Source organism: Nerophis ophidion, linkage group LG03, assembly GCF_033978795.1.
Source record: "Nerophis ophidion isolate RoL-2023_Sa linkage group LG03, RoL_Noph_v1.0, whole genome shotgun sequence".
Lineage (NCBI taxonomy): Eukaryota > Metazoa > Chordata > Actinopteri > Syngnathiformes > Syngnathidae > Nerophis > Nerophis ophidion.
Genome location: NC_084613.1, coordinates 90,746,163 through 90,758,814, shown reverse-complemented (window position 1 = coordinate 90,758,814; position 12,652 = coordinate 90,746,163). Strand labels below are relative to the sequence as shown.

Below are 12,652 nucleotides of genomic sequence, written 5' to 3'. Positions count from 1 at the left end.
GTGTTTGTTTTCTAGCTCATGTGGAGAATGAGGAGCTGTACACACAAGCATTGGAGAAGTTTGGAGAAAACTGTGTGTACAGAGATGATCCAGATTTGGGTTCGGCTTTCCTGAAGTTCTCTGTCTTCACCAAGGAGCTGACGGCGCTCTTCAAAAACCTTGTGAGTGTGGATTGTAAAGAGAAAGAAATGTGAAAAAAACAAACCCTAAGGATTTCCTTCTTGTCTCTAATTGTCTCAATCCCCTTGAGTTCACCGACACACACATTGTCTAAGCAGGAAGCTTCAGTTTTCCACGCAGGCGGCCAATGAGCCACTGCGATGTGTAATTTCGGTTTGATGTAATCAAGTCTGATTTTGCGCCACTAAAGGCACCTTTTGTATACAGTCCAAAGCTATTATAGACAAAATTGACTCTATCTTGCTCATTGTTTCAACTCACTGAAAGGAAGGGATTTTGTATTCATGATACCGTTTATTAAAGAAATGTGAGATGTCGTCGAGCCAGTATGTGGGGACAAAAGATTTTTGAAAGCTTTTTTCAACTGTGCAACCTGAGGCTGTCTTTGAATGCAACATGCAAACCGTATTTCCTGAACATGCATTCATGCCGATTAAATGGTTCACTAGGTATTTCCCTACCCTTACAGTCCACAATCTAAAGCAGGGGTGTCAAACTCATTTTAGCTCATGGAGGAAAATCTATTCCCACTGTGGCCAGACGGGTAAAATGATGGCATAATAACTTTAAAATACAACAATGACAATTTTCTTTGTTTTACTTAGTCCCAAAATAGAACAAACACATTCTGAAAATTTACATATAAAAATATCCTCTTGACAAAACAAACACTGAGGAAAAAATGTATGCAGTTTCAAAAAAACACCACAAAGACCATAATGAATTTAGACTTAATCCCAGTGTATTTACAAAGCAATTCAACTTTAAGTCACAGCCCATCTAGGATTGAACAAAAAACAGCTTCTACGTATCAACTACCTCATTTGTCATTTCCACTGTTCACTTTTTTTGAATTTGCACGAAAGACAATTTTCACAGAACTATATCAATGTGCAGTGTCTTATGCAGCATTGTAAGTGGGGTTACGAATTGTTTATTTTACTCCTGTCGAGGGGGAGGAGTCGCAGCCCCTCTTTACTGTGTACCTCTTGCTTGGTATACTTGCTCACCCCGTTGTAAACTATTTGCTTGCCTAACAGAATTGCTATTGCAACATCCAGTGGACACATTTAGAATAGCAGTTTGTTTAATTTGAACATTCGGCTGAATTTTACACTTCGCAAACTCTTATCGCGGGTCGGATTGAACCTGTTCCCGCTCGCAGGCCGCGGGTTTGATATCCCTGATATAAGGAGATCCAATGCAAAAGCTGCAGCCTTATCTTTATTTCAGTGGTACCTCAACTTACAAGCACGATTCGTTCTACAATCAAGCTTGTAATTCGTAACACTCATATTTCAAAGTAGCTCAGCCCACTGAAATTAATTGAAATAAATGGAACCCTTGCTTAGCCCTCCAAAAACACCACAATTTTTATGCGTAACGTGACTTTTAAAAAGCAAACATTGTTTTTAGATCAACACTGTTAAAACCTTACATTAGTATACTACAAACAATTGCAGTAGAAAAGCGCTATACAAGTACAACCCATTTATTTAGTCTTATGTAATAAGGTAATATTATGTGTAGCATCTAGCTTGAGGACTGGACTGATGTGGTGTCTCCTTTGGGTTGATTCTCCGTTCAGATATTTTTTGTCCATCTGAACACTCCAAAGTGCTTCACATCTGATCTTTTTGCATCAGATTTGGACCACATGAGGAGGTAATATGAATCCTATTGAAATCTAATCTTTTCAAATGTTACTTTTGTCTAAACGGAAATGCGACCTGAATGCGACTTTTACGTCACCTTTGGGCGAGCTAATCATTTGTGTCTGCAGGAAAAGATACGACCCGCCAGCGAAAGTGGATACGTCATCACAACATCCGGTTTTAGTGAACAGAGAAAAAAATTATTTGTCGGCCGAATTTTCGGTGCATCACGAGTCAATGGTGCGCAAATAATAGGCTATATGTAATATATGAAGATATATGCTGTATTTATTATCTACTTTAATTCCTACCAAATTGCAATTGTTGAAGGACCGGAATTGACGTGGACCCTATGGAGTATTTGCTTACATCTTATAGACATTGATAAGTTGTTTACGTAACAATGATATTGTCTGTCTTTCCTTTACTTAACAGCCATAAAAAGATTAGAACCCTCCTAAATATATTACACAATCCTAAATATATTACACTATATATATCCATTTATACATTAGCTTACTTTATTTTAAAAAAAAAAAAAGTACCAATGATTGTCACACACATACTACATGTGGCCAAATTATTCTCTGCATTTGACCCATCACCCTTGATCACCCCCTGGGATTTTCTTCATGTACGTAATCCAGTCAACTTCCTTTTTTTCACTTTTATCGAACTGCAGATGCAAATGACATCAAGGGCACTTTGGGGCCACATTGGGCGCGTTTTTACTGGAGTCTGATAAAAATCACATTTTACTTGCAGTGCAAACAATCAACTGGAAAAAAATCTGATTTCCAAAAAAATCTGACTTTGGAAAGATGTGATTCTGACCACTATGGCCTGCAGTGTAAACTTAGTCATAGAGTTGGATGCGAGTTTCTGGTGACATCTGGGAACACTCCCTACGTTATCTTGAGCAACTAACCTGGGAAGTCACACAACATGCAATGGGTTTGTTAGTGTACCAAAGCTAATGTTCAACCATCCAGTTTACTGCATCAGGACAAGAGAGAACAAATTGAAACACAATATCTGCAGCCTTCTGATATTTTTATGGATAAATATTTGTCGTTTGGGTGAGTGTGGCATATCATGCTATGGATGATGGCTGCAGCTTTTGTGGTATGTGTGACACTGACTTGCTGCATAGGTTGCTAACAGTTGGGACATATTTTTAATGGTTTGTTTCTCTGATTTGGTCGTCTCTAACCTCCCTTGCGCACTAACTTTCTTAGTTCTGTTGTCGATATCTCGATATCAAATCAAAACGTATGTTATTAATTGTGTAAATGACGCAGGAACTATTTACTGCTCAAGCAACACAACCCTGAGGCTGAGACAAATACTATTTAAACCGACAGTGAAAATGCGAGATATCGAGATATGCTCGCAATTTAAAGCATAACAAAAAGCAGAGAGACAGCTTAAATCTCAAAATACTCGTAAGGTAAGGTACTCCTAAATTGAAATACCACTAGATTTGCAGTGAGGTATTAAACTAAAAAGAAAAAAAACATTTGCTACTTTCAGCTATTTTTTTTTAAAATTCTGCCTCTCTCCCTTCTCCAGTTCCAAAACATGAACAACATCATCACCTTCCCTTTGGACAGCCTGCTGAAAGGAGATCTGAAAGGAGTCAAAGGGGTAAGTCAGCAAAGCTGTGTGGTCGGGTGTCACTTTACAACTAATTTCTCAGTCTGCAAGGCCTTTCCTTTGAGACCTGAGGATCATGACTTTGTTCATTCCCAGTTATCAGGAGATGTTAGCCTGCAAAACAGTTTGTGTGTCCCATTAAAATATGTATGATTAAGAAAATAAGATACCCCCATACATTCATAACTAGAGAAGTGAGCAGCATGTGTAGCATTCACGGAGCACTTGAGGGATTTATTCAAATCCACTTTAGCCGGGAAAGAAGGGCGAACACGGAGGTTCCCATATCCCTGTCATATGGTCCAAGGATACATTCTATGTACAGTTGACACAGACAAAGGGGGTGTCTTCAGAGCACATTTTTTAACTGGAAACAGACTGTTTAATGGATTTTGAAGGCTGAAATGGATCTTGCAGTGACATTTTCGATATTGACCGTTTCCGTGCACAATTAAAAAGGAAGTGAAACACTCTGTTTGTCATAGGCATGTAGAAGTACAGTATTTCACAACCAAAACAACAATAGTGCAACAGGAAATTAATACATTAAATGTTAACATTTTTATTTCAAATGTAATCTTCCACTGATAATAATCCCCTCAACTATCAAAGCAGAAAGAAAATGAAATGTCAACACAACCATGGAAAACACTTAATAGTAATCTCTTTAAATTATGGTGCGAAAATAATGAGTATGTAAGAAATGTTTAACTAAATAGTGCAAAGTGTGCAAATTTTAATATGGAGAAACCTGAAAAGAACAGTATTTTGCCGGTTTACTGCCAGGAGGTTAACGTGGTCGATGTAACATTTATTTGGTCTGTTATTGTTGTTTATGTATAAAAATTAATTATTATTATTATGGAAATATTATTCGACCAAATTATTATTTTGGAGTAGCACATTTGTTCCATTTTGCTATTTATTTTAGTTATATAGTTCTGCCCTTTAGTTTCTACCTGTTGTTTCCATACATCCAAATAGAGAATGGACGTGGGGTGAAAAGAAAATATTAGTGCGGCAACAGTCCATTTAAAAAAAATATCGAGGTGATTTTTCCTGTTCGACAATTTATTCACTCTCTGCAGCACTCATTAAAAAAAATCTCACTCCGGGCATTGTATTAACAGCAACATGGTGCAACCAAACTTGATAGCTGATACTGTGATGCGATTGGTTGTTAGGCGGGTCCCTTCCTGTTTTGCTAGGTTACCAAATATCAAGTGGCTTGGTATATGCAACCAGCCATGTTTCATTCTTTCCGGTTTATTCCAACCAAAAAATATACATCTATCGAAAATTTTATTGAACGCATTTTATATTGATATTGATTACATGTCTATCGCGATACACACATTGATAATGTTTTATCGACCAAGCTCTATTTTATATGTGTACGTCCATCCTATGTCTATCTTGGGAAATAATCGATTGATGAATATTTGCTAATTGATATTAGTCGTCACATGGGGCAGCTCACTGCATCCAATAATCATACAGTATGTATTGGCAGACACTAAGCATTTCATCGCTTTTGCATCTGGCAGAATAACATTGCAAAAAGGTACAATTTTAAGCCCGTATATTGTCAGACAAAGCAGCATTTTTTTTTTAATACGAAAAGCAGTATTGTATTTTAAAGTAAAGTTAAAGTACCAATGATTGTCACACACACACACTAGGTGTGGTGAAATTTGTCCTGTGCATTTGACCCATCCCCTTGATCACCCTCTGGGAAGTGAGGGGAGCAGTGGGCAGCAGTGGTGCCGTGCCCGGGAATCATTTATGATGATTTAAACCCCAATTCCAATCCTTGATGCTGAGTGCCAAGCAGGGAGGTAATGGGTCCCATTTTTTTTATAGTCTTTGGTATGACTCGGCCGGGGTTTGAACTCCCAACCTACCTATCTCAGGGTGGACACTCTAACCACTAGGCCACAGTATTTTCAGTCATTTTAGCATCTACTTAAACATTGCGTTGTGTGTGGAGATGCTTGATAATTATCAGGCTGATATTAAACATCATGACGTCACATATCAATCCGATAACAAACAAATATATTTGGTAATCAGTTTTAAAAAATGCTGCAATGAGGCGAGATTACCCACACCCATACTGTGCTGTAAGAGGGTTAGGATGAAAAAATGCAGTGGTCCTACGTCGTTGGAGTTGGTAAAATTCAGTTCTAAACTCACAGCAGCTTTTAGTATACACAAACATAACGAAGATCGTGCGGGACTTCTTTAATCCTTCACAGGATGGCATCCTGTGTGACACCCGCACCAAGCGGCTAGAAAACTCTCCACAAGGACATACCTAGCTTTTTAACACATGAAACTCAACAGATATGTCAGTGTCGCTACGACAGTAGCTCCGAAGCCCATTAAGACATCTGTGCCGCCCAGAAGCTGCCCAAAGCCCGCCGCAAAGAAAGTCCTTGACCCGTTCTCACCGCTGCTGTGTCCAAAAAGTAAAAAGAGCCTGTCAAAATCTATCTGAAGGCCACAGCGATCTGCCATGGAAATTATGGCGCTGAACAATCAGCTCTTTACTATTTTTGACGGCACCGCTCCCTGTTGGTCTGCCACAGTTTGCACTTCCGAGCCGACAATATTTTTCGGACGTGTTTGCCAGCAAAATACGACGTGATTGCCACATTCTTGCGTTCACAAATGTATGGAAATAAGGTCATACACTTTATTACTTATTTATGGACATGTGATGTTAGCCGTAGTACCGTAGTAGTGATATCATAATTGATTATAGGGGTGTAACGGTACAGAAAAATTTCGGTTCGGTATGTACCTCGGTTCAGATGTCACGGTTCGGTTCATTTTCGGAAAAAAACTTAATATACATTTTTTGATTATTTATTTAACACATTTGGGGAATGAGAGAAAAAAATAGAAGATTAAAATAAAATTAAAAAATCGGTCTTAGCCTGGGCCCTGGAGAGGGGGTGCAGACTGAGGCAAAGGGGGGAAAAAAAAAAAAAAAAAAAAACTCATAGAGGAGGTGTGGTCAGGTGTCATGTGTGGTCAGTCTATCATATCATAGCCCAGTCGTTGCTAGCATGCCGTGTGTTGTTGTTTTTGTGATTGATTGAAACTTTTATTAGTAAATTGCACAGTACAGTACATATTCCGTACAATTGACCACTAAATGGTAACATCCGTATAAGTTTTTCAACTTGTTTAAGTCGGGGTCCACGTAAATCAATTCATGGTGCCTCGGTGTGCACTGTTTACACAACGTGCGGTGCGCTACTTATATGTCAGTGTCGTTCGGTACACCTCCGAACCAAAACCCCCGTACTGAAACAGTTCAATACAAATACACGTACCGTTACACCCCTAGTTGATTAGGACATTTCTACAGGTACAGAGTGTCAACACCACCTTTCTTTAAGTCTTTCTTACCTCCAGGTGTGCACAAACTACAGGTAAATCTAAATTTAAAAAAATATTAGATTGAAATGGGCCATTAGTATCGGTCTTGAGAAGCAGGAAGTTATCGGTATCGGCTTGAATTGTTTTATTGAGCATCCCCAATTCTGTATATGAAAATGTTCTAACAAGGGAAGATGTTCTTTTACAACTTGATCATTGTCATATAAACGGACCATCAACCCGACCAATACTTATTGCTTCCTTCCTGGCCCACTGACTTTTTATTCAGGCATGTGATTGGCTGCAGATGTAATTGTGGAATGATTAGGTTGGACTAGCACTTATGAGTCTCATTCCTATTGAAACGACTCTCCATGAACCTCAGCCACATGGTTTGTCTAGAACTGTTTGTCTTGTCTTTTGTGCTCTTGTGTACCAACTCGAGTGTTTTTGCTAAGTGTCTGTCTTCGCTTCCTGTCTTTGTTATCTGGACTCGCTCCACTACTCCCCTCACTGTCATTTACAAAATTCCAAACCCATTCCACTTCATGCTTTTGATTACCCTGGCCACTTAGAGCTTATTAGCACCATGGGATGATTGTCATTATATCATATATGTTATGGGAAAAATGAGCTGTTGAACTTTTACTACCTCATAAGACAGAATTACCCCCACTGTAGTAATGCAAGGGAAACCCCAGAGTGTGGTCTTGGCTTTGGCGTAGTCCCTTCTGACGCCCAAGCCAGTCCTATACCGCAGTTTTACCCCTCTTTCTCACCTTCATTTTCTTCTCCTTCCTTTGCACCACTTTGCTTGTGTGCTTTCCCACGGGATAAACCTGTCAGCAGATGGGGAAGAAGCAGGATCCTGTCCAGACGTGCTTGACAAGCTCTTCTGCTTCAGAAAGAAAAAAAGATGAAGTAACGACTCGACATGAATGTCAGGGACGTAGTCGAAAGATGTCTTTGAAACAGAAGGGTGCAATAAATGTCATACACGGTTTTATTTAATGTAGTTAGGTCGCGCAGTCTTGTGTGGAGAAATGATGCACACTTTGACAATAATGCCACATTTGAAACCATAGAGATGTAGATAATAATACTATGTTTATGTCCGACTAAAAACATGATTGGCAACCTTGATAATATAGTATTTTCTCTGTCTGGGAATAATTAATAAGACTGTCAGTAATCCGGTAAAAAAACCCTCATGTTTTTGGCTGCCTTGATTGTATTAAACATAATTTTGAACCAAATATTAAGCGATAAAGCAAAATAACATTTGATCTAATACTAACCATCGGAAGTTTTACTGTGGTCTATCATCAGTACCAGTGTTTTTCCTGCGTTCAAAATTGTGCCGCTCCCAACCAGAACGATTGATACCACTCAACACAGCTTAAAGCTATGGCTGTGTTGATACAGTGATTGATGTCCCTCTGCGGCAGCTACATATTTTAACTGCAGTTGCAGCGTTGCACCACTATAGAGGCACTATATCGACGGCAGTGCACCGGAAAGACCTGAAGCATCTACCGAAGAAGAAACAGATCGAATCGTGTTGTTTCCCGCTACTTGGTACACAACGTTGACCGCCGTAAAAAGTGGATTTCTGTAATACAGAGCATGATACGGAGGGATCGCTGGACTCCTACAGAACACTCCAGACTGTGCTGTGAACATTTTGTCACTGGTGAGTGAGCACAGGTAGTAGTGTTAGCTTTGTTTCCAACCTTTTATGACTAATTATTAGGGCTGTGAATCTTTGGGTGTCCCACGATTCGATTCAATATCGATTCTTGGGGTCACGATTTGATACTATATCGATTTTTTTCCGATTCAACGCGATTCTCGATTCAAATACAATATTTTTCCGATTCAAAAGGATTCTGTATACATTCAGTACATAAGATTCCAGCAGGATCTACCCCAGTCTGCTGACATGCTAGCAGAGTAGTATATTTTTTTAAAAAAGCTTTTATATTTGTAACTGACAATGTTTTATCAACTGATTGCAATAATGTAAATTTGTTTCAACTATTAAACGAACCAAAAATATGAGTTATTTTATCTTTGTGAAAAAAGGGTTGTCAAGCTTATGAGATGCGATGCAAGTGTAAGCCACTGTGACACTATTGTTCTTTTTTATATATATATATATATATATATATATATATATATATAAATGTCTAATGATAATGTAAATGAGGGATTTTTAATCACTGCTATGCTGAAATTATAACTAATATTGATACTGTTGTTGATAATATTCATTTTTGTTTCACTACTTTTGGTTTGTTCTGTGTCGTGTTTGTGTCTTCTCTCAATTGCTCTGTTTATTGCAGTTCTGAGTGTTGCTGGGTCAGGTTTGGTTTTGGAATTGGATTGCATTGTTATGGTATTTTAGTGGTTTGTTGTATTGATAACAACAACAAAAAAAGAAGAATCGATTCTGATTCGCACAACGTATTCAATTCGATTTGTATTCGAACCGATTTTTCCCACACCCCTGCTAATTATAATGGATCGATTGATTGAAAAATTTATTAGAAATTTGCATAGGATTAGGTAGAGTTTCATGACGGAACAGGCAAAATCAGCCTATACTTTGAAAAGCAATCTCGTGAGGAGTAAAGTCAAGAGTCCAGATGAAACAGAGCAGCGAAATTAAGTAACAGGTAGTTAAAATGTAATAATTCATGGTGGTGACATGTGGAAATTTTTGTCCACAGAGCGCTTGAAGGCTGCTTCAAAATCATCTGAGTGTCTCAAGCAAAAGTGGCCCCACCACACAAGATATGAGCCCACCATTCTCTTATCCAAGCTTTTAGGCCACTTGTGTCAAATCAGATCTGGCCCGCAACATCATTTTATCTGGCCCTCAAATACCGAAAAATGATATGTGTCAATAAAGTATTTAATACTTTCTTACTAAATGTAATGGATTTTTTAAATTTTGACATAAAAAAATCTGTACTGCTTGAAATTGCATGCCTTTTAAACTTTAATAGTATCCATTATTGCAACAAATATTACAGCATGTTATCATACTTTCCAAAATGTGTTTGTCTAAATAAAAATAAATACTTAAATATCTGCTTGACCTATGATTTTAAAGCAAACTAATTGATAAAAATGACAATACATTTTACGGTGTTCTTTACAGAATATTACTGTCAATTGAAAAAAAATAAAACATTTTTGCGTACAAATTCCGGCGCATGGTCAGGATTGTACCACCTCTGCCTCAATTTGAGCCAGGAAAAACCCTGAGTACTATTAGTCATTACTTCCCTAATAGTTTTTTATAGTCCATAATAGGGATCTGTGGCGGATTATTGCATTTTAGTAGTTTGTAAATAAAAACTTCAAATAATGCAAGAAAATTCAGTCTTCCCAGTTTTCTACAAATTCCCCCACTCCAATCTGGTGCAATGGACTAAACCTGACGCAAGTAGCTGTTGGTGGCTAGCGGCTACTCCAGCAACCTTTAATCCTGTTACTTTGCTTCATCTACTTGCCCCATTTTTTTTTTTTTTTTTTTTCACACCTGAGACCGTCTGGACTTTGTTTAGGTTTCCTTAATTCCAGCTCAACCAAAATGACCATGGGCGGGTTCCTAGAGGACCTGGTGGTGTCCCTCTTAAAGATAAACAGACATAATGCACTCTTAGTCAAACGGAAAATGGAAAGTGCTGAGTCTAAAAGTTGCTTCTGCTAACTGTGGGATTTTTTTTTAAGTGGACACCAGCATGATGTCGTGCCTGCTGGGGACCCTCTCGGTTCACAACAGCCAGTCGGTGGTTGCTGTTTTATCCACTATGTTTGCATAAGTAAGAGATGAGAGGGGCTCTCTAGGCGTTAACATTTTTGGATGGAGCCACAGGAGTTCCAGCTGAGCCTTGCTTCATTGTGGTTCAGTGGTTCATGAACACCCAACCCACCCACTCCTGCTTACTGTTAGAGATTTTAGATAAGAGTAAATCCCTCTTTATACAATCTGCGTACAGCGTAATACTGGAGCTAATACTGTAGACCGTACTATAAAACTTAAACTCGGATACACTTTAGGGTACAGTGGTACTACAACTTAACTCGTGCCTTAACTCATGTCTAATTTGAGATACAACTTGTCTCTCAGCTTTTTGTTATGCTTTAAATTGGAAGCACATTTTGAATTCTGAGCATTTTCCCCATCGTTTGAAGTATTTTTTGTAACAAGGTTGTGCCGTGGAGCATTAAAGGGCTAATATATTGCTACATGTTGTTCCTGCTTCGTTTACGTTTAAGTTTTGATTCGACGGTTGACATGCGCATTTGAGCGCCGCTCAGTGATTAACACAATCCTTGCCTTCAACCTTCGAAACTGACAAAGTTAGTGTGAAGGAAAACAAGTGGATGACCAAATCAGAGAAACAAACCGTTAACAAAACTACCCGGTAAGTCAGTCCAACCACAACATTGTCAGTCCCCATCACACACGCTGTAGAAATCCTTCGCGCATGCAGTCACAAATGTCTAAACATTGAACATTTATCCATAAAACTGTTGAGAATCTGCAGGTGCTGTGTTTGAGATGTATCAATTTGTTCTTTCTATTTCTTACTCAATAAAGTGGACGGTCGAGCATTAACTTTGTTACACACACATACATATCACTTGTTGTCAACACCGACCTGTGCGGTTTGTCAGTCAAATACGTCTGTGTAGAGAATAAACAGCAATTTTCCCGGATCCTATTGTTACACGACGGAGCCAATGTTGTCAGATGTCATGAGAGAAGCAAGCAACCAGCTCTATAAAAACAAGCCGCTTATTATAATAAGCGAATAATAAGCAAACTGTTTAACAATGGACAGAGAAGCAACCCCATCATCATCATCATCATCATCATCATCATCATCATCATCATCATCATTTATTTTATTCCTTTCATGAAAATGCATATTTACAAGCCATGTACAATTCACACTTTCATTGTTTTTTTTAGTTGTTTTTTTGTTTCTTATACATTTCTATGATCAGAAAGGAGCAGATGGAAGAATAATTAGTCTGGTCCCCAAGATAAATGCTGTACAATATTATTGAGTGATTTTATAAAACTACTGATGTTGTTGGTATTGCACTCTAGATGTGTTTCAAACTACCATATTTTTCTGACTTAAAGGCACACTTAAAATCCTTTCTTTTTCTCAAAATGGACAGTGTGCTTTGCGACCCGGTGCGCCGGTTGCTATGAGAAGCAGGGAGTATGTTGCAATGTGCACTGAAATAAATGCGCACAGGAAAAAAGTCCCGGTAATGCTTAAAATGACCAAAGTACACTAAATACCGTACATATTACATATTGTTATTAACGTGTCTGTTACTACATTATATATAGTGTGTATATACATATATTAGCGCTGTCAATGTTAATGCGTTAACGCATTTCATTAATGAAAATATTGCGTTACCATAAATGAATGATGATACATCACATTGTTTGTTTTGACCCGCGTCGAAATGCAGTGGGTCAAATATCAAATATCTCACCTCTCTTTTTGTCACAGTAGTAGTTTTGATAGTAATGAAAGTTGGACACCTGCTCCATTATTAAGCTGAACACTGAATTTATTCAGTTTTAAAATAAGCAGGACAGACTCCTGTTAAAGAAATATGTTTATTTATATTCAATCAAGTTAAGCAGGGAATATCAATCAATCAATCAATGTTTATTTATATAGCCCTAAACCACAAATGTCTCAAAGGACTGTACAAACTATTACGAC

The 12,652-nt window shown here is 38.2% G+C and overlaps 1 protein-coding gene across 1 annotated transcript in view; it reads left to right on the top strand.

The window, feature by feature from the left end:
• Positions 1-12,652, top strand: part of LOC133550236 (arf-GAP with SH3 domain, ANK repeat and PH domain-containing protein 2-like) — a 116,028-nt gene that overhangs the window by 57,789 nt on the left and 45,587 nt on the right. Inside the window, exons 3-4 of the mRNA XM_061896401.1 lie at positions 16-161; positions 3,408-3,482. Coding sequence (XP_061752385.1) covers positions 16-161; positions 3,408-3,482 — 221 coding nt within the window. The remainder of the gene's footprint in view (positions 1-15; positions 162-3,407; positions 3,483-12,652) is intronic.